Source organism: Lagopus leucura, unplaced genomic scaffold (assembly GCF_019238085.1).
Source record: "Lagopus leucura isolate 7727_CA_CO unplaced genomic scaffold, USGS_WTPT01 Super-Scaffold_100037, whole genome shotgun sequence".
In the NCBI taxonomy this organism is placed as follows: Eukaryota; Metazoa; Chordata; class Aves; order Galliformes; family Phasianidae; genus Lagopus; species Lagopus leucura.
In genome coordinates this window covers 474787-500888 of record NW_024962286.1, presented here as the reverse complement: position 1 = coordinate 500888, position 26102 = coordinate 474787, and the positions used below count along the sequence as shown (strand labels likewise).

The following is a 26102-nucleotide window of genomic DNA, read 5'->3' as shown; positions in this document are numbered from 1 at the left end:
TAAAGGAAACATGAAAGCAAAAAGGGAGCTTTTCCTGGATGAGAGCCCTTCAAGTGGACCTTCCACGCACTGTGCCTATGGAGAGCTGAGCCAGGAGGAGCAGCTTTAGGGTCAGGAGTCCCCAAACCAGGGGCTCCGAGGGGCATCCCTCCTCAATTCAAAACCATACAGGAGTTCTGATGGCACCGTTTCCCCATTGATCTGCCTGGACCCTGGCAGTGCCCTCCCACCCTGCAGAGCCCAGAGGGACACAAGAAGCTTTTCCAGGTGGAGCTGGGCAGGAAAGCTCAGAGCAGGCACGTTTCATCGTTCTGTTTTAACGCAGCTTAGCACCCAGTTTAGACAGGCTTCCAGCCCAGCCAGCTGGTTAAGTGCCAGCACCGCTTTCCAGATGACAACATTGTTCTTTGTCAGCAGTCGGTGCTGAGTGGAGCTGGCATAAGGGCTGATTAACAAGGCTTAGTTATGGTGGTTGAAATCACTGAGGGTGTAGGTCCACAGTTAACTTTCCAGCCTGCAGCAAGCAGGGAAGGGAGGTCAGAGCGCCCAGGGCAGCAGCACAGCATCCACCTCTGCTTTCCAAAACACTTTATAGGCTGCTTGTGTATTTATGAAGCACCAACCCTGCAGTGTGGGCGCACTGTCAGCCTGAGCCGAAATGATGCAGCGCTCTGACACTTTGAGACCCACCTGGAGCTCTGTGCTTCTCCCCAGGAGCTGACATGCCCTCCTGTCAATGCAGCAGCCCATTGCCACCCACACTTTCCTATTCCAAGCCCCTGAATGCTCCTCCTGCCCCCTGCTCAATGGACCACCGTTTCCTGGCTGCAGGGATGCATGCACAGCGAATGGGATTACGAAGACACGCTGCTGGCCTGGAGGCAAAAAGAGCCACTTCTAACAAGAGCACAGAGGTCAAACAGTCATTTGTAGGCACAACTCAGGGAGCAAACTTGGGTTTTCACTTTTCTTAAAGCGACAGCCTGCTAACTCAAATGGCAGAGCCCTTCTCCAAAACAGAGTCCCCAGGTGCTGTCACCTCACAGACCACAGAACCTCAGCTCCCTTACAACGTCCAGCTGTCCCTGCCAGCTCTGATTCACACATGTCCAAACAGGCACATTTTTGGCCCCTGTGTGCCTTCAAGGCTTCCCCAGTGACCTGAGCTGTAGTAGATGCATCTGGCAATGACCCACTGCAGAACGGCAGCGTGTCACGGGGCTCACCTTGCACACAGACAGCAGGGGACACCATGGGGACAGAACTCACCAGATGCTTGAGAAACACACCCCAGGTAGACCTGCACAACCAACGGTCCCAAACAGCAATGAGGCTGGTGGTCAAGCTTGCCCTTTCTCTGGTGTAACAAGCTTTGAACCTGCAGGTTCTGAGTCTGCAAAGGGAACTGCAAAAAAAAGCAAACTCACTGTGCCTCAAGTCACCCGATCTGCAGAAAAGCTGTGGCTCAGCTGAAAGCCCTGCTGCAAGGAGAGGAGGATTTACACACAGCCTCCCCTACATGGGCTGTATCAGCACTGAGCCAGGGCTGGAGAAGGGAAGAGGAGTGCTTGGAAAGCCAGGGAGACAGTGAGTCATGAGAGAGGGTATAAATGGAACTCTAGTGTCTATCACTGTGTCCGTTCGTGTTTATACAGTCTGTCTGTCTGTCCAAAGCATTATTTAGGAGCAGTCAGCTTGCTATCTGAGTCCTGCAGATGAAATAAAACACATGAAGTGTTCTAATCGGGAAGATTCGTGATGGGGAGAGGTGATTTTTAAAAAAAAACGTGCTGAGTGGAGTGCTGGAATGTTTGGAAATGGCAGCATTAAAGCTTCTCGAGCGCCCCCTCCTCACCCCCCCAGCCCCCAAGCTCTCCCCTCTCTGTGCATCACCACGGCATCTGCAGCACACAACCACGTGCCAGCTTTTCCCCACGTGCAGAGGACAGGCAGGGCATGGGAGCACACTGGCTTCTGCAGTAACAGGCAGCTGTGTGCACGTAGGCTATTGCTGATCAGCGCATGAGAGATCAGCAAGGGGAGAAAAGAAGCTGCTAGGAGAGCTCTTTCCCTGCATGTGACAGATGTTTTGCAAAAAACCAGTCACAGTATCGTGACAACTGGGAAAGGCTTCCAAGATGATCTAAGTCCAACCACCAACCCATCCCCACCATGCCCACTAACCCATGTCATGGAATCATTAAGGCTGCAGAAGACCTCCAAGTTCACCCTGTCCAACTATCAACTCATCCCCGCCATGCCCACTAAAACATCACACAGTGACAGAATCATGAAAGCTGTGAAAGACCTCCAAGATCACCCAGTCCAACCATCCTCACCATGCCCACTCACAGAACTGCAGAATCGTTAAGTGTGGAAGAGACCTCTGAGATCACCAAATCACTGCTTCTGCTCTGCCAGAGCAGATTTGGAAGCACAACTGCACCACTTGGAGGATTCAGAGATTCCTCCCCAAAATGATATCCTCTCCCAAATATTTCCCCACCCTCTTCCTGCCTTCCTAGAGGAATGCCCAGGGAATAAAAAAACCCAAAATGAACCAAAGCAATTCGACTCCGTCTCATCTCCATTGACTATTACTGCTGAGGGAAGCAACTACTCTATTATCCTGCTTCACTCCAAACTGAATTGTGCGGAATTGAGAATATTTATCAGGTTTTCTCCCAGAAATCTCCTTTCACAGCAAACCCAGGAGGAGACAAAATTCTTATTACAACCAGAAAGTAGGATAGGAAACTGTCACAGAGGAGAATTATTTCTTCCCTCTTTGAAGCTAACTTCAATAAACAGGACTTTCTGAAGGGAAAACAAGGAGAAAATCTTCACATTCCAAACAAGCCATGGCAGTGGCTTGGAGACGCAGAACGCAATGGGACTTTTGGCACACTTGGTGCAAAAGCTGAAAAATAAGTATAAAAAAAAAATATCAAACTGCTGGGTGCTTTGGGTCACAGATAGGAACAGCAAATGGGGAGCTGAAGCAGAAACCAAATGGCTCGGCTTTAATGAGGGTTTCTGCTGCTGGCATTGTCTCCATGCTCAGTGCATGGGTCGGGCAGGAGTTCTGTGCAGTACTGATGGGTACAAGGGATCAACACCAATGAGTACAAAGGAGAGGTTGAACCCACGGTCTCCTGATTCCTATTTTGCTGGTAACTTCCTCTGTATGGATGCTCTGATGTAGGAAAAACAGCCTCAAATAATGACCTGCCTGTATCCATCAGGCGGAGTGTTGTATGGCAACCTGAGGCCAAGCCTCCTGAGTCTGGGGAGAAAACACAGTCAGGAGGAGGCAATTTTCAACAGCTCCTACTCCCCTTATATGCTTTTATCCGTATCCACCAAAATGCACCTTCCACACTTGAAAGCTTTTCTCCACCACTTTTCCTTCTCAACTAGAGGGAGCTGGGACAGAAATTCTCCGTTCTGACACAGAAAGGAGGGAGGTATATAATGAAACCACTGCGTGTGCAGAGAGAAGGATCACTGCACAACTGCCAATTCCTTACAATTTTCCATTCGTCCTGAAAGTAGGAAGAATATCTGCCATCAGCTCCCAGTGCCAGCCAGCATTAGATAACAGTACCCAAGAGCTTTAGCACTCAGCCAAGGAAAACTCCGTGATGCAAGTGCTGAAGTTTATTAAACCAGCCACAGAGGGACTGTTTTGGGAGACCAGACAAACCAATAATATTGTAGCACATGATTTCTAAGGGTAAGAGATACTTAGCTTGATGCTGACTTCATAAAGATGACGGCACCACTGGCAGGGGCATTCAGTGGAAGAAATGGTACCAAGTTCCCGTGAAATATGCTCTTTGTATGGTGGGATTTCATTCACAGGGAGCTTGGATTACTGGTTACTTTGCAGAGTGGGAGCACAGGCATTCACTCATTTGCTGGTGAGGGTGACCATACTCCCGAATGCATCCTTGGTACTGAGTGCCACGCTGGACAAACAGAAAAGCATCCACGCTTGTCTAGATAGGAAGCATTTGCAGAAGGGGATGTGGTCAGAGAAGGTTTTTCTTCAAGGCTCAAGGCATCTGGAGCAATTCCAGGCAGGCTTGCAAACAGGACAGATGGCAGAGCCCCATTAATCCAAAGCTCAGGAGTGCACAGTTCTCAGGGATGCTGCCAAGCTTCAACTCTTCACAGATGAGCATGGCCCCTAAGATGATGAATGTGAAAAGGCTTGTGACCTGCCTGGTGAAGGAGGAGCAAGAGATGGGAAAGCAGAGACAGGTTGCAGTACTTCCCAGCCGGTTCCTGGTGCAGTCTTCACTAATGGAGTGTAAAACCCCAGACATCCCATCCTGACACACCTGTGCCCTTCATTCTAGCAGGGTGCAAGCCATGGCTTGGAATTGGTGCCAAGGAATTGAGTTATTATTGGGTCCACATGGGAAATACTTGTGCTCTAAACCTATTGGCCAAGGAAGGAGCAGTGCCAGCTGAGCTGGTCCCAGGGGGGCTGTCCTCCAGCTGCCCCTGCTAACATGCATGTCTTGTGGAGATCTCACACAATGCTGTGCATCTCTGGTTAGAGACACCTCCATGCAGTGAATGGTACAACAGCCTCATGGCCCACACCATGGCTGCACCAATTACTCATTAGCTCATTATGCCATAAAACAAGGGAGATGCAGGCAAAGCAGCATATGGAAGAGCATGGGGCAGCTACTGATGTGCTTCTCCCCTGTGCCTGTGCTGGGCCACCATGACTGCCCTGCCAGTCTGTCCCACTACAGACAGTGCTGTGTTACTGGAAACCAGTCACAGGACTGCTATCTCTGGTCTAGAGCTGAAAATTAAATTAAAACTGCGACAGGGACAGTTAATTAAAGCAGATTAGTGTGAGACTAATTAGGGACGCTGACACTGCAACCATCAAGCCCTGCGTTGTTAATTAGCTGTTCATTAATGTCAGCTCCCTGTTCAGCACAGAAATATGAACTGTGTTATCTCCTGGGCTTCACTGCGCAGCTGCATGACACTGTCCCCTGTGCCACCACAGTGCAAAGGCACTACAAGAGGGACAGCACTGTCCTCATCTCAGCAGTGTGCCTCTGGTTGGGACAGACAGAGTGAAGGCATATGAACAAAGCCAAGTCAATACATGGAGCTGCTTGCTGTGAATTTCCATCAGCATAAGAGGGATAGGAGCAAAGAGCCGTTCCCCAAGGAGTACATATGGGAGTGCAGGGAACGCACGTAGGGCTGCAAGGTGCACAGAAGCAAGCATACACAGGTCTATGGAGAACACTCATGGATGTAAGGAGCACGCAGGGTCTGGATGTGGGTGTAGGGAGCAGACAAAGGGGTGTAACGGAGCAGACTGCAGGGGATACGCATGGGATGTAAGGAGAAAACACAGGGCAGCAGAGAGCACATGCGATAGGATAGGCAGCAAAACTGAGTCTGTAAGTAGCACAAGAATGTTGCAGAGAGAAAACACGGGGTATAAGGAATACCTTGGGGCTGTAGGGAGTACACATGCAGGGCAGAAGGGAGCACAGGAGCATTGTAAGGTGAACACACAGGCTTCAGGGAATGCTAATGGACTGGTGGGGAGCAACACTGGGGCTGTAGGAAGCACACACAGGCTGTAAGGAGCACAAACAGGCTGTAGGGAATACAGACAGGCTGTAGGTAGCACAACCAGACCGCGGGGAGAAAAAAAGGCTGCAGAGAGCACATGTGCAGGCTGTAGGAAGCACTCATCAAGCAGCATGCAGCACACGTGGGTCTGCAGGGAGCACACAATGGTTTGTAGGGAGCATAGATGGAACGTATGGAAGGAAGGGTGTAAGGAACCTACAGAAGATGTAGGAAGCCTATATGAGCAGTAGGGAGCACATAAAGCTGGAGGGAGCACAGAGGAATTTCCAGCAAGCACACATTGGATTACAAAGACCACAGACTGCAGCAGGGAGAACAGTTGGGCTACAGGGTGAAGACAGAGGCTGCAAGGGAGCAGACACAGATGCAGGCAGCACAGACAGGCTTTAAGGAGAACACTGGAGCCCAACGTTGCCTCTTGGGCTGCTCCCATTCAGCAGCACGACACCAGTCACCAACACCATGCATGGGGGCTGGATGCACCCAGATCCTGTAAAATCCAGCACCAACATCTTTTCCCAGCTGAGTGCAATTGCAGGCAGCCTCCTCTACCCTGCAGGGAAAGCTCCTTGATAGCAGAGCACTCATCCACACAAAGTGTTTCCCAATTGCATCACAGCTGCCAGGCTGAAACAGCTCAAAAACCACACAGGCACCCAACGTCCAAGCTCCGAACACAGTGACACTTCCAACACACAAGCATGCATGCTTTCCCTCCAGGGCCAAGCTGCGTCTCACATCTCACCCTGTAAAAGCAGAGAGGATGCTCACACTTTCTCTTCTAACCTGCATCCTCCTCCAGCTCTGCCAAAGCCTCTTTGCACGATGCATCCATCACCTCTGCAGAAAAAAAAGAATGCCTGGTACAAACTGGTGGTGGGGCAGGAGCGAAGGGAAGATGCCCTAATGGGAAGCAATCAGACTCCACCGCCTCTCCTCCCCGAGAGCGTATTTAGAGCTTTCAGAAGGAAACAAAACTTGTTTATCTTAGCACTAATCAATTTATAGCAATCAAAATAAAACCCATTAGGAGCCATTCCCCGTTTGAGTTTCAAAGAGGCTTCTGACCCCAGGAGGCTCTGAGCTGATTGATTAGATATTTCTGACACTAATGTGTGTCTTCCAAGGGTCCAGTGTGGCTTTAATTCCTCTCTCCTGAGACCCTGATTGTGTGTTAACATCTGTCAGCCCCTTCCTGCACTTAGGGGAGGGGAAATTCATGAGCATACTGAGTTGCATGGCACAGCTGGGGAGAAGGCAGCATTTGCTGGCTTAAACAGCTCCCACAGATCCCTTGGGGCAAATAATTTGCATGATCCTTTTCTCCTTGGGCAAAAAGCTACAGAGCACCAAGAAATAAAATGCAGAGTGGGAACAGCAGGTGGAATGGCTGGAGGAGCTCAGAGCTGGGATTTTGGCTTCTGCATCCCAACTTTGCATCCTGGTGTCCTCAAGCAAACTGCTCCCCATCCCACGTGGTGGAAGGAGGATGGAAATAATCAACCCAGCAATGGAGGGATCCCTCCAACTTGACCTGTTTAAAGCAGGGCTGGAGAGCAGCAGTCACACTGCCTGGCAGACCGCAGAGCTATGGGGTCAGGGACAGACGCTGGATGTCTCCCAGCAGCACCAAAGGGTCATTGCACTGCTGGTGAGGGCCAGGAGGCCAGGCTCGTTCCCACAGCCTCCTTTTCAGGGCTCCAAATTCATTTGCTGCCACATTGCTTTGTTCAGTGCAAAAAAAAAAACCCTCAAAACAACGAAGGGTGGATGTGTGTGTATGCAAACACGTTCAGGCGAAGTGTGTATGCGTGGTCACGTGCCTCTGCAATGGGGAGATCGATCAGGGGACAGCACAGGAACAGCTTAATCCCTCGCTCACTCTTCCATCCATACAAAGGAAAGGGCTGGAGAACAGGTGGGAGGAGAGGGGAGAAATCTGTCCCTACAAAGGGCATGCAGGAAGGGCAGCCAAGGGTGCTGGGAAGCAGTCCCTGTGCAGCCAGCTGGCTCCCAGCTGCCTCCATGCAGCCCCGCAGCTTGCCCTCACCTCTCAGCAGAAAGAGCCCCTCCGTGGCCTTCTTGAGCAGCACCGCCTCTCACTTTCAGCAGATTAAAGCAGCTAATCTGGTTAATGAAAGCACATCAACCTCAATGAGCCGTGGGCTGGAGGCTCGCTGTGAGCTCGGGTGTGCAAGGTTACGTGCTCTTGGTGGGTGCTGCAGACTTGGCTCAGGGCAAATCGCAGCGGATGAAATGTCCAAAGGAGACTCCTGGCTCTTGCAGGCTCAACCCCTGGGCCAATGGACCCCCCCATGGCTTGCGAGGCTCCTGGGATCACAAGCTGTGCTCAGCGGAGTTCCTGACTTCCATCCAGCTCTTCAGAGAAGGCCTAGTGCCCAGAAAATGAACCATCTTGTCTGACATACTCCAAAACATGGAGAAGTCCCTCTTTTCTCATTAGCTTGCTCTAGTGGTTAATCACTCAGAAACACATGCCTAATTTTTTAATTTGTCTAGCTTCAGTTTAACCCTCCTGGTTCTTGTGATGCCTTTCTCCGCTAGATTAAAAAGCTCTTTAGAGTCTGGTATTTCCTTTCGGTAATCATCTCACCTCTTAATCTTCTTTTTGAGAAGCTAAACATATTGAGCTCATTCAGCCTCTCATGGAAGGGTGTTTTTCAGGGCTCTCAGGACCACGTTTGTATTTCTCTGCAGCACTCTACAGGTCTATTCCTCATATCCCTCTTGAGCCATGGAGAGTAAAACCAGCTGTCATGGGCAGCAGTTTGCAGCTGGCTCCACAATCCTGGCATGCTATATGTCACAGGACAGGATTTTGGGGGTTATCATGGACTTCTTTGGCCTCTCCTGCTCACCAAAGGGCAATGCTCAAATGTGAAGCAAGGTACCTGTGGCTGTGTGCAGTGAGGTCTTGGGTGGATGGTGCTGGGTAGTGAATGGAAACTGCTTTTTCCTGAAGTCCAAGCTTGTGGCTGCTGCCCCTTCTCATACAATCTGGCATCATCAGTGGAGTCTGGGCTCCATCCTGCACAGAGCTGTAGCTTTGATTAGATTCACTCCACTCCCTCCACCTCACTGAACTCTCTTGTGCCCAGATCCAGCCAAGAGCTGAGCAGCCCTGTTAGTCCCAGCTGCATAGAATCATAGAATGGCTTGGCCTGGATCATCCATGGACCATCGAAGATCATCCATCTGCAAGCCCCCTGCTGCAGGCAGGGTTGCCAACCACTAAATTAGGCACCAGATCAAGCTGCCCATCCAACCTGGCCTTGAGCACCTCCACGGATGGGGCATCCACAGCTTCCCTGGGCAGCAGTGCCAGGGCCTCACAAACTGCAAAATTCAGCATCCAGCCGAAAAAAATCCCAGCAACATGATGCATTCCCTAGCAGCATCCGGAGTTCAAACCCACCAGCCAGTGCATAATGCACGAGTAACACCTCCATTGGCACACACACCTCACAGCACAGGACAGGAGCACAGATGCTGAGGACGTTGCTCTTTGGGGTGCTGGAATAAGGAGTCACCCAACTGGGCAGAGAGTGAGGCTGTGCTGTCTCCTGACCTCTCCACATCAGCCAGGTTTACCAGAGCTAAAGCCACTCTCAAAGAGTGGGCAGGAGATAATATGACAAATGAAATTCAGTGGTGACAAAAGGAAACTAATGCACTTGGGGAAAAAGAGCCCTAATTATACAAACACAATGATGGGCACTAAATTAGCTATTAACATGCAGGGAGGAGATCTCGGCAGCACTAGAGATAATTCTCTGAAAACATCACTTCAAAGCCCATCCATCATAAAATAAAAAAAAAACGAGAGAAAATGTAAGGAATTATTAAGAAAGGAATCCAATCCAAAACAAGAATGCTATTAAGCCGTTGCACGGAGCCACATTTTGAACAGTGTTTGCAGTGGTGGTCAACCTTAGCCAAGGTCATGAGGAAGATGATAAAACTGATTAGGGATCCAGAGCAGCTTCCATATGCTGAGTCTACCAGATGAGGACCTTCTGTTTGTAAAGAGACAACTCAGGGAGGCATATAAAGCCATCCGTAACATAGCAGGCACGAATGGGAAAAGATTGCTTTCCATTTTTTACAGCGTAAGAATACAGTGTCAAAAATATATTAAAAAAAAAGCCTCATGCATAAAACAAAGGATGTATTTTTTAACACGGCACATCATTAAATTGCATAACTTACAGCCACAAGACAGAACGGGCACTGAGAATATCAACAGCGTGCCAGAAGACAGGAGGAAGCAGCACTCCATCTATGCCTTGCTTCCCTTGCTGTCTGAACAGTAGAGATGTTTGCAAACTGATAAAACACCATGATGTTTCTGGAAAGATCTGAACACACAGCGTGCATGGGAAACTCTCTGGCAGAAACCTCTTGGATGTGTTTGGTCTGCACAGAACTACCAGACCTTACTCTGCTGAGCCACAGTTTATGGGCTAAGAATAACCATGGTCAACCACGAGCAGCAGGAAGGTCTGCACTAAGGACCATGGACTGTGTCCAGCATCCCACAGACATCAATGCTGCAGCCACAGGAGCGTAAGCAACTTCAGATTGGCCCTGAAGCCCCGGCCTTGCATGCAACGGGTGTCTGGCCCTGTGCATCCCCTACTGAGCACGGCATCTGTATGCGCAGTAAACCTGTTCTAGGAAGCTGCTCTAACTCTTCACTGCCATTTCTCCTGCTGGCCTTCAGGAGTCTTCCGTTGAATCAGAAGCCACCCCAAAACATATCAAAGATGTCCACGGAGAGCCTGTTTAAGGAGAAACGGCTTCTGGGCTTCCCATTTGCAGCAAACGTTTCCCTTCGTGCTCAGCCCAGTGATTAGTGTTCACCAGGGAATCGGAGCTGCAAAATGAATTTGAGAAGACAGAGCAGTGTCAGACTGTTAGTAGCTCAAAAAGGATCTTAGCTCCCCTGAGCCTGAATACTGAGCACTTACCATTCAGGCCCCAGCAATGGATTTAACAACCAAACGCTTCAAAGGCATGCAGTGCCCTGCCTGCTCGGAACTCCTGCTCCGATTCCTCCCGGAGGAGACCATTAGCACCTGAAAACAGAGAAGCCATGCCCTTGGCCGCAGCATCTGGGGTCGGATGCTTCCCTGCAGAACAATGCAAGATCCATAGGAGAGCCGGGGCTACGAGACAGCTTCACGCACAGCCACTGTGCTCAGGCTCATATTTTTGGAAACAGCATCCCAGAGGATTGCAGTGGATGCTGCTTGTTCTCGCGCCAGCCCTCACTTGGCTGCCTCTGAGTTATTCAAGCACAGAAAGAGGGGTTATTGGTTGCAGGAGGTTTTCTCTGAGCACAGTTCAGGCAAGAAAGTGCAGCTTTGGCCTTCCTGGTGCAGCTCCTGCAGTGAGGCAAAGCAGCCTCTTTAGACCAGGATGCAAAGTCACGGCTAACTTAGCAGAGCACTACTTAAAAGGACACACAGAGAGCTCACACTGTCCGCTCAGCCCTATCTGCAAGAGATGAGAGATGCCTTTGCTGCAGCCCAAACCTCTCCATTGTCATCCACTCTTCCTTTGTTTCTCCTCACTCCCATGGCAGAAGCCCTTCTTGCCGCGAATGCCAGCACCGTGCAATGCTTGGAAGGCTGGACTGGACATGGATGGGCAGCATTGCTGTGGGCTGCCCTGCAGAGCTTCCCATGTGCACCTCAGTATCACTCAGCTGCCTGGGAGCCTCCTTCCCTTCTGCTGCTCGCCAGCAGCAAGGCTGGCAATAACGAAACCTCTGTGCGTCTCCAGGGAAGTGGGACTCTGAGAGGGGCACAAAGACTCCCGCAGCTGTGTGTTTGCAAACAACCCAGCCGAGCTGTGAAGAGGGGCTGAAAGCAGTAATTGTCTTTAATTAAAGGAGGTTGGAGGCATCTCAAGCTTTGACAAAAGACATTCCCAGTCTGCTAGCAGCTCCAGCACCCAGCACTGCTGCAGCCACAACCAGGCCTGCGGGCTGCAACGTGCTGTGTGACAGCACAGACATGGGCAGCAATGCCACCAAGCACCACGCAGCAGGATGATGTATCCCCACAACAACAACTCCGGTGCTTTGCAGCAACTGGAGCTGCATGTGCCCACGCTGGGAGCCTGCGGCTGACTGGAGGTGCCCCCAGGTTAATTAATCCTCCTTGTTAGCAAGCTGCAGGGCTGCTGTGCTAGCTCAGGGACTCTGCCCCCAGCACCTGGGGTGAGGGTGCCAAGGCAGGGCCTGCTGCCCGCAACACTCTGCCTCCTCCCCCCGCCACACGCTTGCTTTTGGCCTTCCAGCACGGTGTGCAGCAAACCATGGCTCTGGTTTCCATGGAAACCCCATCTTGCTCCCCCACAAGTGTGTGCGCACGCGGCTGGGCTGCGGGTCAGGCGTGTCCTGCTGGCATGGCCCCAGTGCTGGGCCTTCCCCTAAACCCCGCTGCCGCCCTGCCCTACACAGCTCCGTGCCATTCCCTTGGGCTCCATGGCTGTCACCAGAGAGCTCAGCACTGCCCATCCACTCCCTGTGAGGAGCTGTGGGCCATGAGGGGCAGCAGGCTGCCTCTCCTCCACCTGCTCTGCTCTGGGCTCTACAACCCGACGTACCTCAGCCCAGGGCACACTGCTGGCTCACATGCAACCTGCAAAGCCCCCACATCCCTTCCTGGAGGCTGCTCTCCAGTCTCTCGTCCCCCAGCCTGTACACAGAGGTTGCACCATCCTAGGCAAAGAATCCGGCACTTGCAGTTGTTAATCTTCAAACCCCACCAGTGACTGGTTGCTTTCCCAGGCATCGTTCTTCCCACGCGACGAGCCAAGCTGCTAGAGCAACAGACCCATAGAATCACTGAAATTGGAAAAGACCTCTAAGGTCATCAAGTCCAATCATTAACATGCTGGCAGGAATTTCGCAAAGCTGATCAAGAGAAGAGGAACAATTCTAGGAGGGAAAGCAGCTTTGCAGAGACAGACATGGGGACAGCTATCCCTCTATCCCTCTCTATGGCTCAGGAGCCTACAGCACAGTGTTTGGTTTGCAGGGAGGTGTGACGAGGGAGGAGGCAATGCCTCAGGCTGCAGAGCCAGCAAGGTGCTGGAGCTGCTCTTGCAGCCAGGAGCTCCAGAAAGTCAAGCTTTGCATATGGGCAAACCCCTGCTGAGGTCCCTGCTGAGGTGTGTAGCATCAGATACACCCAAATATCATCAAAGCCTTTGAGCTCACACAGATCATGCGTGAAGTGCATGCACAGAGGGCTTGATGGATCCCAGACCAAGTGCCACACGTGGTCCCCATGCACGTATTTCTGCCTGGGAAATCCTGGAAAGAGCAACAGCGCTCTGATTCAAAAGAAACAAAAACAAACTGGGATCGGTTCCATCTGAGCCAGACAGCAAAAAACCTTTCCAAAAGCAAGAAAAAGACCAGTTCTAATTATAGGGTATCCTGAAGATACATGCACTTAAGTTTGTCATTCTATTTGCAAATTAACCATACTCACGGTGACAACACGATTAAGCAGTAGCATGATAGAGTTCCTCTTCTAGCCTCCTAATCCTCTTTTAGAAATCAGAGCAACCGGTGTAAGAAATAAACAGAGGTGAACAGGGCTGCCCTGCCCTCTGCAGTGCCACAGACCTTTTGCAGGTCCTCAGGCTAGGATTTGCTTAGCAGCAGCTGGAAGATCATGTTTGAGAAAGTCTGCAGACGTTTTTCCTACCAACGGCTACCACCTCTCGTATTCTTCAGTCAGTGCCACAGGTCCACTCCCAGGGTGTAAATTGGAAGTAAAACACCGACATTATAGCACGGATCAATGATGGAGCTGACGTAAGTGATGGTAATGGCATAACCACTGTACTTGTGAAGGTGACTGAAAATTACAGGCTCCTCCATAGAGAGGAAGGGTGGAGAGGCACTGCATGCCATGAGGCGCACTGTGGACTGCAGGTAGCTCTGCAAAGGCAATGCAGCGGTGAATTAAGGCATTTTTTAGTCCGTAATTGGGGTACACAGCAGGTAACGGTGAACGAGAAGCCTATCTGGGTGTGAGTCATTCCCCAAACGTTTCAACTAATCCTCTTTTCCCCACTTTTACCATTCCTGATTTATTAAGTAGGGTTGCACACATACACCAAGAGGGTCAGAATTAATTTGTCTCGCTCTGCAGTGTGTTACCAGGAAAGGTCTGCAAATTCAAACCCTTCCTGTGCATTTATGCCTTCAGCTCTGGGGATCCTCCAGGTGCTGGCTGGTATACAACAGCAGCTCCAGCACCTCGCTGGCTCTGCAGCCTGAGGCATCGCCTCCTCCCTCGTCACACCTCCCTGCAAACCAAGCACTGTGCTGTAGGCTCCTGAGCCATCTGTAAGACAGCACACTTAAGCACTAGAACAAATGGGCAGGTAATTTGCCAGAGCAATGCTCTTTATCATGGTTAGAGCAATACGTGTCTGGAAAATTGTCACTGGTGCATGAGGGATATGGAAAAGGGGAAGAGTGGCAGCGCTCACAAAAAGAGTGAATCGACACCGAAATGCCTCAAGACAGATCAGCACGAAGCCCACTGAGACCCCTGGTTAAGGATGTGACACCAAACAATGCCTTATGCCCAGCCTGTCCCTCGGTGATCCACACTCGAGTGGTTCAAGCCAGAATCCACGCACACTGCACAGCCCAGGGTGGTGCAGACGCTGTGTTCTCTCATGAAGGACAGGGAGAAAGGTGGAACAGCGTGATGGAAACCACTGGCTGCTGTCTGAAAGCAAACATGCCTGTGATGCTGCACAGACCACTTCCACATCTCTGCAGAAAACCTCCTGGAGAGCTGATGCCATAAAAAGGCAGATATTGTGCATTTAATGGAGTGTGCTGTTTGCTGTTTGACAAATATTATCTGCTGCTGCAGCCGCTTCAGAAGTCACCACCATCTCTTCAAAAGCCATCCAGACAGGGAGAACTGCCATTCGGAGAAAAGCACCCATGTTCCTCCAGTTTATGGGCTGCACTTTAATTCTCAACCATCTCGAGGGTTTGTGCATTTTGATAGTTTGAGATGAATAGAGCTTTTATCCTGTGTCAACACACTGTTCACTACTCCTGCCTCCTGTCACAGCTGCAGGTGTAACAACCACAGCACTCCCGGGATCGCTGTGTTTGGAGCAGAAATTGCTATCTTTGGTTTCAGACTTAACAACTGTCTTCTTGACCACAGGATTTCCACCATCTCCGAATGTGACCAGAGTCTCAAAGTGCAAAACAACCTTTTCTCTTGTGACAACACCCCCCCGACCCACCCCCACCATGCCCACTGACCACGTCCCTCAGTGCCTCACCTCCGTGGTTCTTGGATACCTCCAGGGATGGTGATTCCTCCACCCCCCTGGGCAGAATGCTCCAACCCATCTTTCTGCTCCAACCACTCTTTCTGAGATGTTTTTTTCCTAATATCTAAACAATAGCTACTCTGCACCACAGTGGCGTGTGGCTTTGTATTGCAACACAGTGTGGTGCCACAGGGATGCACACAAAGCTTCAGAGCTGCTCTCTGTTCTGCAAAGGCTGCAACAGTCAAAGCTCCTTTGGCCAGATGGAACCACGAGAATTAGGTTTTTGCAAAGTCTCCAGTTCTGATATTGGGAGCAAAGCTAACACACATTTACTTCAAGGTAAACTGGAGGTAAACTGTCCTAAATCCACAATCCCAGGCTGCCTCCAAGGACCGCAGGATGATGCTAGTGTCATTTTAACCCACCACACAAAGGAACAGCTCTGTCTTTGAGGACCAGGCAGGCACTGGGGCTGCTGTATACCTGGGGAAGGACTTGTGTTGAAGATTCCCAGTGCTGAGGTCTGAGGTGCTGGCTCAGGGCCTCTTCTGCTGGCAAATGCACTCCCAAGGCTCTTACAGCTCACCCAAAGCATATGGCACCGCTCTGCAGTCCCGCCTCGCAGCACCTGGTGGCCAGATCCCACATCCCTCCCTTCCTGTCTGCTCTCTTTTTAACACCCTTCAAGCTCTTTTCTTCCTTTCCATTCTTAGACACCGGTTCCCCAAATGTCAAGACACGATGGCGATGCGGGGCCGGCTCAGATGCACTGTGCTGCACTCACAGCCCTTCTCCTTGTTTGCACCACGTCCTTCACGCCGCTCTGTCCCGATGGTGCTTCAATCACAGCTCCCACTCACACAAGGACGCAGCACTGCTGCTCAGCGTCACCAAATCCCAGGTCTCCTTCCAACAGCACAGCATGCAGAAGTGTGCATTTCGCTCGGCCAACACTAATTTCACGTCGTTTGAAGTTTGGTCTACATAAACACAGCAATCGTGTTAGCTATGAAACACTTTGATTCCATTTCCTAACCTTTATGGGGGCTTTTATGCATACTTTCCAGTGATATACTATGTTGCTAAGGCATATGGGGAACAATAAAGAGTTTCCCTGGAGCTAATTAAGCTAATCATGGCTTCTAGATTAAATTTTCTGTACGTTTTCTACCTTGTGCAGCCAAAGTAAAATAACAGTTCCCTTACAGAGCGTTCATCTGACATCACCAACTTTAAATAAGTGGCTCTCTGTGCAGAGAGAACGTCTGAGGGTATTTCCCAAAATTAAAAGTTAAAAATAATCCCATAGTTTTGGCCCAATTTTCAAACAAAAAACACTATGCTCAACACCAGCATTTTTTCTCCAGTCTTCCCTACGTTACAGACAACAAAGAATATCTGCTGCTTTCCCCACAAAGATTCTCCATACTTCTGAGCCCATAGGAAAGGCCTCTTGGCCCCCCCAGATCTCTCAGCTCCTCCATTCAAGCTAAAAACTACCGGTTAAAGCACCTTCCATTTATTATATTTAACAGTGAGTAAGAAGCCTGGGCCAGAATCCCAGCTATTTATTCCAGTTCCTATTAATGTTTACCAGTTTTCTCAGAAAAATAAAAATAGGAGGCCTATGAGAGCAAGTGAGGAAAAGCAGGAAGAAATTCGGCTCTCCTGAGGAGTCAGCGCCGTTATTCCCAGCTCACATGGGTGTAGCAAGAAGAGGAATGCACTGTTTGATCCAAAATGCTGCTTCATGTGCAAAAATAAGTCAGGGGAAATTTTCTCATCTGCACAGATGTGAGCTCCATGAAAATCCCTGTGTTACTACAGGGCTCCAGGCCTTGGCACAGCCTGTGCGCAAGGAGGTGTCCAATGGGACCTCACTTCTGCATCACTGAGAAGTAAAGGCATGGGTCATGCAGGAGCAGAGGGAAGCCACAACCTAAGGGAGATGAGTGCACTGCACAACTCCACCTTGTCTCTCTGAGAACCCTAGGGATGGCTCCCAGAGGTTTTGCTGGACCTGAGATACCCACTCCTTCTCTACCAACATTGGAGCTGAGAAACTCCTCCCTTCTTCCAGCACTGAGCCTCAGATACCCATCCCTTCTTCCAACACTGAACCTCAGATACCCATCCCTTCTTCCAACTCTGGACCCAAGAACTACCCATCCCTTCTTGCAACACTGAACCTCATCCAACACTGGATTTGACAACTATCCATCCCTTCTTTCAACACTGGCTTGAGAATTACCCCCCACTTCTTCCAACACTGGAACCTGAGATACCCATCCCTTCTTCCAACACTGAACCTCAGACACCCATCCCTTCTTCCAACACTGAACCTCAGACACCCCTCCCTTCTTCCAACACTGGACTTGACAACAATCCATCCCTTCTTCCAACTGTGGACCTGAGATACCCATCCCTTCTTCCAACACAAGACACAACAACTACCCATTCCTTCTTCCACTACTGAACCTCAGATACCCATCTCTTCTTCTAACACAAAGGACACTCAGCACAAAGGACAGAGAGAGGTGCCTTATAGCCTAAGAGATGCCACTGTGTTGAGCCACCTGGGCACCTCTTTGCCAGGCCATCACCTCCTGAGGCTTCGGACCACCAGGAAACAAAAGCCTCAGACCCACTTGTTTGACACCTCCTTGCCCTTTTGGCTCCCCCAGCTCAACTCCGATCTCCAGATGCCCAAATGGGATGCAGGAATGTACAAAGCACAGGTTGGCATCACCTCTGATGCACAGTGCACCGAACAGGCTTGGGGTGGTTAATATGGAGCAGCTACAATGCCTACCACAGCCCTGATAGAATTCACAGTGTGGAAGGGTCAGCAAGTAGGGTGAAGAGTCAGAGCAGTGGAAAGAAAGACATCGAATTCTTGCTTTGCAGATGGAAAGGCAGCAGAGGGAGATGGCCCAAAGAGTGGTATCTACAATGACACAGAGCCACTGTGGGCTGGGAGCATTCAAATTGTCAACAACCTTGTAGAAAAGGCAGACAAATTCCTGTTTTGTACTTGGGAAGAAGCCAGGTGATGTAATCATCTTAGAGGAGGATGGTGAAATACTTTCCATTCCAGCAGTAACTCAAGATGTTAAATAGCAGCTACTAAAGTTAAACATTGTTAAATCAGTATGTCAGGACAGCATCTACCTAGAGTTTATGAAGAGTTGGCTGAGGAACCGGCGGACAGTTAATGTTCACTTTCCATATGCCATGAAATAGTGCAATGTTTAAGAGATGTAGGAAAAAGCTATTTGTTAAACGAGGCAGTTTGGCCTATTTTAGGACTGCCACTGCAACATGGGTACCAGTCAACTAATGATGTGCCAGAGATGGGATTCGGTCAGTGAAGGATTAAAGGAACGCAGTAACAGCGGTGCCAATCTATGTGTATTTATGGAAAACAGATTAAGGCAAATTAGCCTCACATGGTTTTTGATGCAATTACAAGATTGGCTGGGAGAGGTAACAGCGTTAATGCAATGCACCCAAACTTCTGAAAAGCATTTCCCTTGGGAACGCATGATATTTTGATTCAGAAATTAGAGGGTTCGCAGACACTGTGGCACATATTCAATGCATTAAAACTTGGCTGGCTGATGCTGCTATGGTCTGAGATCTAAGCAGGGAATGCACGGAGAGCAGGTCTGTTTCTACACGAGCCAACAGGTTTGATTCACGGCTCTGGGCTGTTTAACATTTTTATCAGTGACCCAGGAGAGAGCCCAAAGTGTTCCTAATAAAGTTAACTGATGACATGGAAGTCATCGTATGGTACACAGTGAAGATGGTGGTCACTGACACCCAGCAATCTGGATGGGTACAAGCAAGCCACGTGCATTTCAATACAAACACATGTCAGATCATGCCTCCTGGGAAAAGGATGCAGGCCACAGTGGTTTTCTGCTCATAGTCCTGCTGCAAAGGATGAGGTCCTGCCCCAGCAAACAGCTGTGCAAAAGAATACAGCCAAAAACCATCGCCAAAATGGTTAACGTGAAGATGGTACGGAGAAATGGTATGGAGAAATGTCATGGAGCAAGGTAGCACCCCCTGCAGCACTCAACTGCACTGATCCATGCCAACTGGAAGGCTGGGGAGAGCCAAAAAGCTCTCAGCACAAAGAGGGCAGGGGGTCAGGGATTACCCTTAAACAACCACAGGTATGGGAACAGAGGCCCTGCTGGACACAGTTCACTGAGGTCCAAGTGCCAGGCAGCAGGAGGCAGGTAAGGAGGCAGGAAGACCGCTGGAAGCATTTAAGGTAACTCTCCTCTGGAAACATTTATATCACAAATGGCTGTATCTGCTCTAGCTCAACCAGGAATGCTTCCTGTAAGAACTTAGTTAACCCTAGGGCCTTACCATTTATTGGCTGGGTCCTGCATTATCTGTGGAGGCCCAAAACCAAAGCAGGCATGGAGCCACAAATAGCTGCTTATCTTCAAAACATCGTGTCTATATGGGACGTGACCTTAACACAGAGGGAACACATCCTTCACAGAGCCCACATGAAGGTCCCGTACCTACAAGAACCAGTCCAGACCATCTTCTGCAGCCTCTGACAGGGATGGCTGCTCCATGCACCAGCTCCAGCAGTAATGCAGCTATGCCTCTGCCTTTAGAGCTGTACTGAGGCTCAGTCAGTGCTGGGTTAGTGGAGATGGGCTGTGGGGTTGATGGAGATGGACAGACCGGGTGAGGACACCAACATCCTCCATCCCAGCTCTCCACGCCAGGGAAGGAGCAGGAGTAAAGCACCTTGATATTGCTCTAGCTCAGAAACAACTGTGACCCTAAGAGACAATGCTACGGGTCTCTTACACCACCACCTTCTGCAGGATAGAACCATCAGCGAGACCAAGGCTCCCCGTGCTCAATATTATAGGAACACAGTAAAGAAGAGGCTGCTCACTGCACCAGAAGTCCGCTGGGGCTGGAAGAGAAGCTGGAGATGGAAGCAGAGCTCAGCAGCCAGCAGCTGCCATCCCTGAACAGGCAAAGGCAGTGCTCGACTGCCGTCCAGCTAAAGAGAGAGAGCAAGGAGCACAATGGCTCTGCCTCCTCTGTTGCGGAGCAGAGCCAATGAATAAGGGAGGCAGAGACAGAAATGCGCTTAATATGCTGCTTGGGAGGGACGGGCGGGGGAGAAGGGGGAAAGCAGCCAGACAAAGAACAGGGGGATGGAGAAAAAAAGATGCAGGCAGAAAGCAGGAGAAGGTGAAGCACGGGAGCAGGAGGACGGGGCTGGGCAGCGCGGGGCCCCCGGCTGCGCAGCGGGAAGGAGCGGGGCAGGCAGTGTGCGGCCGAGGGGCGATGCAAAGTGCAGAGCCCTGTGGGATTGGCGAGCAGGGCCCAGCAAAATGAAAATCTCTTAACCACACAGAATTGTTAACTGCCCCCAAATCCTTTTGTGCTGGGGCTGCAAGCTTAAAGGAGCTTAAGCTGTTAGATGCATGAACTTCCTCCATAAATATCCCTTGTGTGCAGTGCCGTGAGCAGGCTCGCGTTCTATTAGCCAGATGAAAAGCCCAGCAGAGAAAATGAGCAACTCCTTCCAGTGCTTGCAGCTGCGCTGAGGGGCCGGGCTGACCGTCGCTTGGGGTGCATCGAGGCCCATTGGCAGGGCAGCACCCATGGGCCATCCTTGCCACGTCCCGTTCAGGCTACTGAGTCGTGCGAGAGCACTTCATTCCAAGAGCCAGTTTGGATTTGCTTTTGTTTTGCTTCTGGAAAAGGGCCCAGATTTCCTCCCACCCTTCAAAACACAAAAAAAACCTGCCGGCCATATGTACGAGCAAGTCCCCCAAGCCAGGAGGCTCACACGCTGCCCATGCAGCAGGGACTGGTACCGGGCAGGGGTGCAACAGCAGCGGGGCAGCCATGCAGGACTGCACCCACAGGTCCCTCCCCAGGGTGCTTTTAACCCAGTCGGAGAGATGAAGCCCCTTCCCATCCCCTCTGAGAGCAGAGCGGATGTACCATCTCTGCCTGGTGGCTCCCCACGTGTCCCATAGGAACCGGAGGAATCCTTCCACTGCTGCAGAGCCCCGGGCCCATCCAGCCCCACAGCCAGAGCTGCCCCACGGAGACGGCGCGCTGCCGGCCACGGTGTGATTGATGACAGTGGGGAGCGTGGGGCTGCATGCGCGCCAGCACCGGCTGCAGAAACAGCTGCTGAGGTACCGGACCTCCCAAAATCCTGCTGCTGCACAAAGAGGAGAGACAGCCCTTCTGCTCTCTCCCTCCACCTCGGCCCCTTTCCTTTCTGGCTGACAAAAATGGGTTCTGCAATGGGCACTCGAACGGACCGACCCTTGGCTGGGCTGGCACTGGGTCTGGGGAAGTGATGCAAGTCATGAAACTGAAGCTGTATCAGAGCAAAGCATTGTGCAGGGCTGGAGTGAAAAAAAAAACACCTTGAGATGGAAAAGCTGACATGAAGTATTTTGGCTTCCTTGTGTTGCTACGAATGCTCCACTTGGGCATAGTAAAACATCCATCTGGGATTAGCCAGGCTCCCTTTGCATGCTGTGCTGCAGCAGGACTCTCAGCAGCCCCAGCCCTGCTGCAGCTGAAGGACTCTTGGTCATCACTCATGGGGAGAGAAGAGCCACATGGTGTCCCAGCAAGCAGCAGCTTCAAGCAAGGATATCAAACATCCTCACACACAGCAGGACCTGCAGGTGGATGCCCCTCCAAGTGAGCAGTCCAAGGAGAAGCCATGTAGTAAAGGGAAGACCTCCACAGAAGGCTTCACTTCTGTTCCTTTGGCCTCAACATGTAATTCCTACATCACTTTCAGATTTTGACATTTCTTCTCATCATCAGACTCCCTTTTAGTTCTCCCCCACTTCTTGCCCCTGTGAAAGACCCTGATCCAGCTTCTCCTGCTATGGGCCCAGGGCATTCCTCAGCACCAAGGCACCCCACTGAACCCACGGGGTTCAAGGAGAGTTGCTCCTGGTCCTGCAGGAGAACCCCAGGTCAACCTTTGCCTGCTCAAAATGGATACTGGGTTGTTGTGATTGCACGGCTCTGCTGCTGCTGCTGGTGTGATGGCAGAGGAACCAGCACGGCCATTCAGCCTGCAGACCCAACCAAGTGTGGCCAGACATTCCCCTCTCTGGAATGTCCACTTCTACCACCAGCACCTTCCCCATACTTGCTTGGTGCTGCACAGCCACCCCTTCCTGCAGTATGCAGAGAGGAGAAGCAGCTCCTTCCATGCACAGTTCTGCAGTGCCAACTGACGTATCTATAATTGATCTCAGAGAAATTCCAGCTCTGCTCAGTGTGTTGATGCTATCAAAACCATAATGGGATTTGATGCTCAAATGGGAGGAAGAATCAGTTTGCCAAATGCTGCAGTTTGCTTTGCTCTTTTTGTCCCGTTCTGCAGCTCTTCCACTTCTTTCTCCCCAACCCCAGCACCTCTGAGCACATCCACCCAGCACACTACCAGATACACGCACACCCAGACAAGCATACCTGCTTAGGTGCAACCAAAGAGGAAACTCCCTCTCTTCTGGACTCTCTGCACTTTCTCTTGTTCCACAGTTCCAGCCCAGCCCCAGACTGCTGGGAGGTGGCTGCAGAGCAGAGGCACAGCTCAGTGGCTGAGTGCCCCTCTTGGGGAGCACAAAAGGCAGCAGCGACTGCGCAGCACCTCTGGGCTCTGCAGACCCAGAGCTAAGGCAGAGCCTCTCCAATGGAGAGAGGAACCCAAGCCCCTTGAGAGGTCCCTCCCAGCTTGCAGATCACAGCCTCAAAAGCACCAATGCAAGCACAGCAGTGAGATAAGCATGTGAGGAGCAAAGAGAAGGGGTTACCTCTGCAGACGGTCCCATTCTCCACCGACTCGTAGCCTGGCCTGCACATGCAGCGGCCGATGGGCACCAGCCACTCTCCATCGCCATTGCAGTACAGCTTGATTGGCACATCCACCTCCTCTGCATTGCTGATGCACGTCCCCCGAGCTGCCACCAGAGATGTGCTCTCCGCTCCCGAAAGGGTTTCCTGGAAGACCGCCCCGTTCTGGATCACACGGGGACACTTGCGGTAAAAGACACGGACTGCAATCAAGGACATGCAGCCCCCATAGTCCTGGAAGGCCAGGTAGAAACCATTTTTGGAGACAGGCCCAAAACTGCGCACCTCGGTGTTAATCTTCATCACCCGCCCACCAAGGTCCACCTGCGAGAAGCTCTCGTCGGCAGCAATTGTATCTACCTTCATCCAAGGGTTTTCCATCCAGTTAGGAAAAGTCTTGGTGGCAGAGTCAAAGTCTGATTCGTAGTAATAGAGATTAAAAGTCTCCTTACAGGAACCCGGGACGTTGGGGATGCTGCTGCAGTCCCGAACGGAGAATTTCATCTCCACGTGGATGCGGTGCGCTCCTCGCCTCCGGATGTACTTGGTCCGCAGCCAGTTGTTCTGGCTGGATTCAAAGACGTTGCACACCTGGTAGGTGCGGATGGTGTTCATGTTCTCATCGTATCCACTCACCTCTTCCCACTGCAGACAGGACACAAACAGTCAGTCGAGCTGAACTGACATTCACAGGATTAAACACAGGGTCCCCACCTGCTCTGCGTCTTTCAGGCACCACGCAGGCACGCCGTCCCAGCAGAAGCTGTGCCGCACTGTACCACCACATCACCCCAACCCTACGTGTCTCCACAGGGGTCTGACCCACGTGGCACCCTGGTGGCTTTATGGCAAAACCTCCTGCATGTGGTCCGAGTGCGGCAGGGCACTGTGGGGCCATGCACTCCATCTGCAGCAGTAATGTCTTTAGCAGGGGCTCTCGCCCGTCGGCTACACCGTCCTGCAGAGGCCTCCTCATAGCTGCAGAGCCTCATGGCTAAGTAACACGATGCCTTCAGCAGATGTATTCCCACCGGTGCCGCTACGGTTACAATCGTGGCAGACAGACCCCGCTTTATAACATGACTGTAAAACCTCCTTCCAGGCTGTAGCCTGAGCGCCACGCAAGGTGCAGGGTGCCAGTGGGACAGCAAAGCCCCTCTGCAGCTCTGGAGGAGTCTCCATAGAGCTCAAGGCAGCTACAACACACCCACACCTGCACCTTCTGCACCTTCTGGCCCTGTTCAGCTCTGCCCTTTTGTCCAATCCCTCAGCTCTCATTGCTGTCTCCACCCTTTGTAGGGTGGGGAGACACTTCAGAGCAGGTCAGAGATGGAATATGCCCACTGGGATCCATCAGGATGTCTGTGATTGAGGTCAATATGCTGCTGGATACCTTGGGAAGGTGAAGGTGAAGGAACAGGAAAATGCTCAGAGGGCAGGAGCACATCTCCTATGAAGAAAGGCTGAGGGAGCTGGGGGTGCTCAGCCTAGGGAAGAGAAAGCTCTGGGGAGACCTCATCATCACCTTCTAGTACTTAAAGCAAACATATAAACAGGAGGAAGATCAATGTTTTACACCGTCTGATAGCAATAGGACAAGGGGTTGTGGTTTAAACTAACAGAGAGGAGATTCAAGATAAATGTCAGGAGGAAATTCTCTACTCAGAGGGCAGGGAGGTCCTGGCACTGCTGCCTAGAGAAGTGTGGATGCTCTATGCCCATAGCCATGGATGGGCCCTGGGCAGCCTGGGCTGGTGGGGGGCAGCCAGCCCATGGCAGGGCTTGGAATTGGGTGGGCTTTAATGTCCTTTTCAACCCAACCATTCTGTGATTCTATGAACACTGCATTCTGTCTTAGGTTTGTGTGATGCCAATGGAGCAAGAGGAGAGCAAGCACATGAGATTCCCCTGCCCCAACACCCTTTGTGCCTCCCTCCACTCCAGCCTCCAGTGGGGAGAGAAGAGAGGAGGGCAGGCCTGGGGAAGCTTATGAAGGGAACCACAAAGCTATCCAGCCAGGTGGAATGGCTGTTCATGAGCTTGTTCGTAAACCTGCTCAAGTGGAAGCCAAGCAGCTTCCCATGGACATGAAGTCCAATGTGCAGAGCATAATCCTGCCCTGGGTGCAGGACTTGCCCACAGTGCAGCCCTGCTGTCACCACATCCCTGCACTCAGGGCTGCAAAGGGAGGCTCCCGAGATGAGAGACAGATTGCTCTTTGCACACCAAGGCTAACAAACCGCTGAACAGAAGGCTGTCAGAGAAGATCCACAAACAGCTCCAACCATTTCTGATCGGCCGTGGCTGCAAATCTGCTTCCGTTGCAAGGAAAGGGGGAGGAGAGCATCCTCACAGAATGCAGGGGGAGCATTTGCTTTCTTTTCCATGAATAAATTCGGTGTGCCAGCGGGAAGAGAAACAGGATTTACCCCATTTTTAGGAAGGAATCATGGATAAAATATAAGGAAATCAGTTTCTTCCTCTGGCATGGCTCTGCTTTGCCCGGAGCTCTCACCCAAAGCGCTGCGTTGGCCACCAGGACCCCCCTACCTGCTCCAGGAGCCGGGGCTGCTCAGACCCTGCATCGCCCCGCTCCTTCTCACAGCTGGCACTGAAAGTCACTCCGTGCATCAGCCCCTGTTCTTCCTCAGTGCTTAATTAGAAGCCTCTCCCTTTCTCCTCGCTCTCTAATTAACATGCCGGGAACTCAAAAGAAGAAGGCAGCACAATAATACGGAGAGACGGCTTCCAGCAGGCCCAGGCCTCATTACTGTGGGGCTGGCGAGCCGGGAGCAAGGCGTGCTTTACATATGGAAAAACTGCAAACAAGAAAGGCTGGGCAAGGAGAGAAAAAGACTTGACCTCTGCTCCGGCCCATTGTCGGCCTGTCATCCCCCCTCGGCGGCCAGGCCGGGGCTGGCGGGGCTTTATCATGGTGATGGGGATGGAGCCTGAGCCCTGCATCCCAGCTCCGGGCAGGCAGAGGAGGGTTTAATCTCCTCAACACAGGCTTTGCTTGGACGTTTCTTTTCTTCTGCCAGGCTGGTCCAGGGAGCAGGCCTGCTGTCAGGTCTGGGGTGAGGCCTAGAGGAATGTCTTCATCCAGCCCTCCTGGTGCCTTGGTGGGGTTGGGTGCAGGGAAAGAAGGGAAAGAAAGAAGGGAAAGAAGGGAAGGAAGGAAGGGAAGGAAGGGAAGGAAGGAAGGAAGG

The 26102-nt window shown here is 51.3% G+C and overlaps 1 protein-coding gene across 4 annotated transcripts in view; it reads right to left on the bottom strand.

Annotated features, from left to right (window-relative positions):
* Window positions 1–26102, bottom strand: part of EPHB2 (EPH receptor B2) — a 98265-nt gene that overhangs the window by 39389 nt on the left and 32774 nt on the right. For all 4 annotated transcript variants that reach the window (XM_042882995.1, XM_042882997.1, XM_042882996.1 and 1 more), the window contains exon 3: window positions 22854–23538. In XM_042882995.1, coding sequence (XP_042738929.1) covers window positions 22854–23538 — 685 coding nt within the window. The remainder of the gene's footprint in view (window positions 1–22853; window positions 23539–26102) is intronic.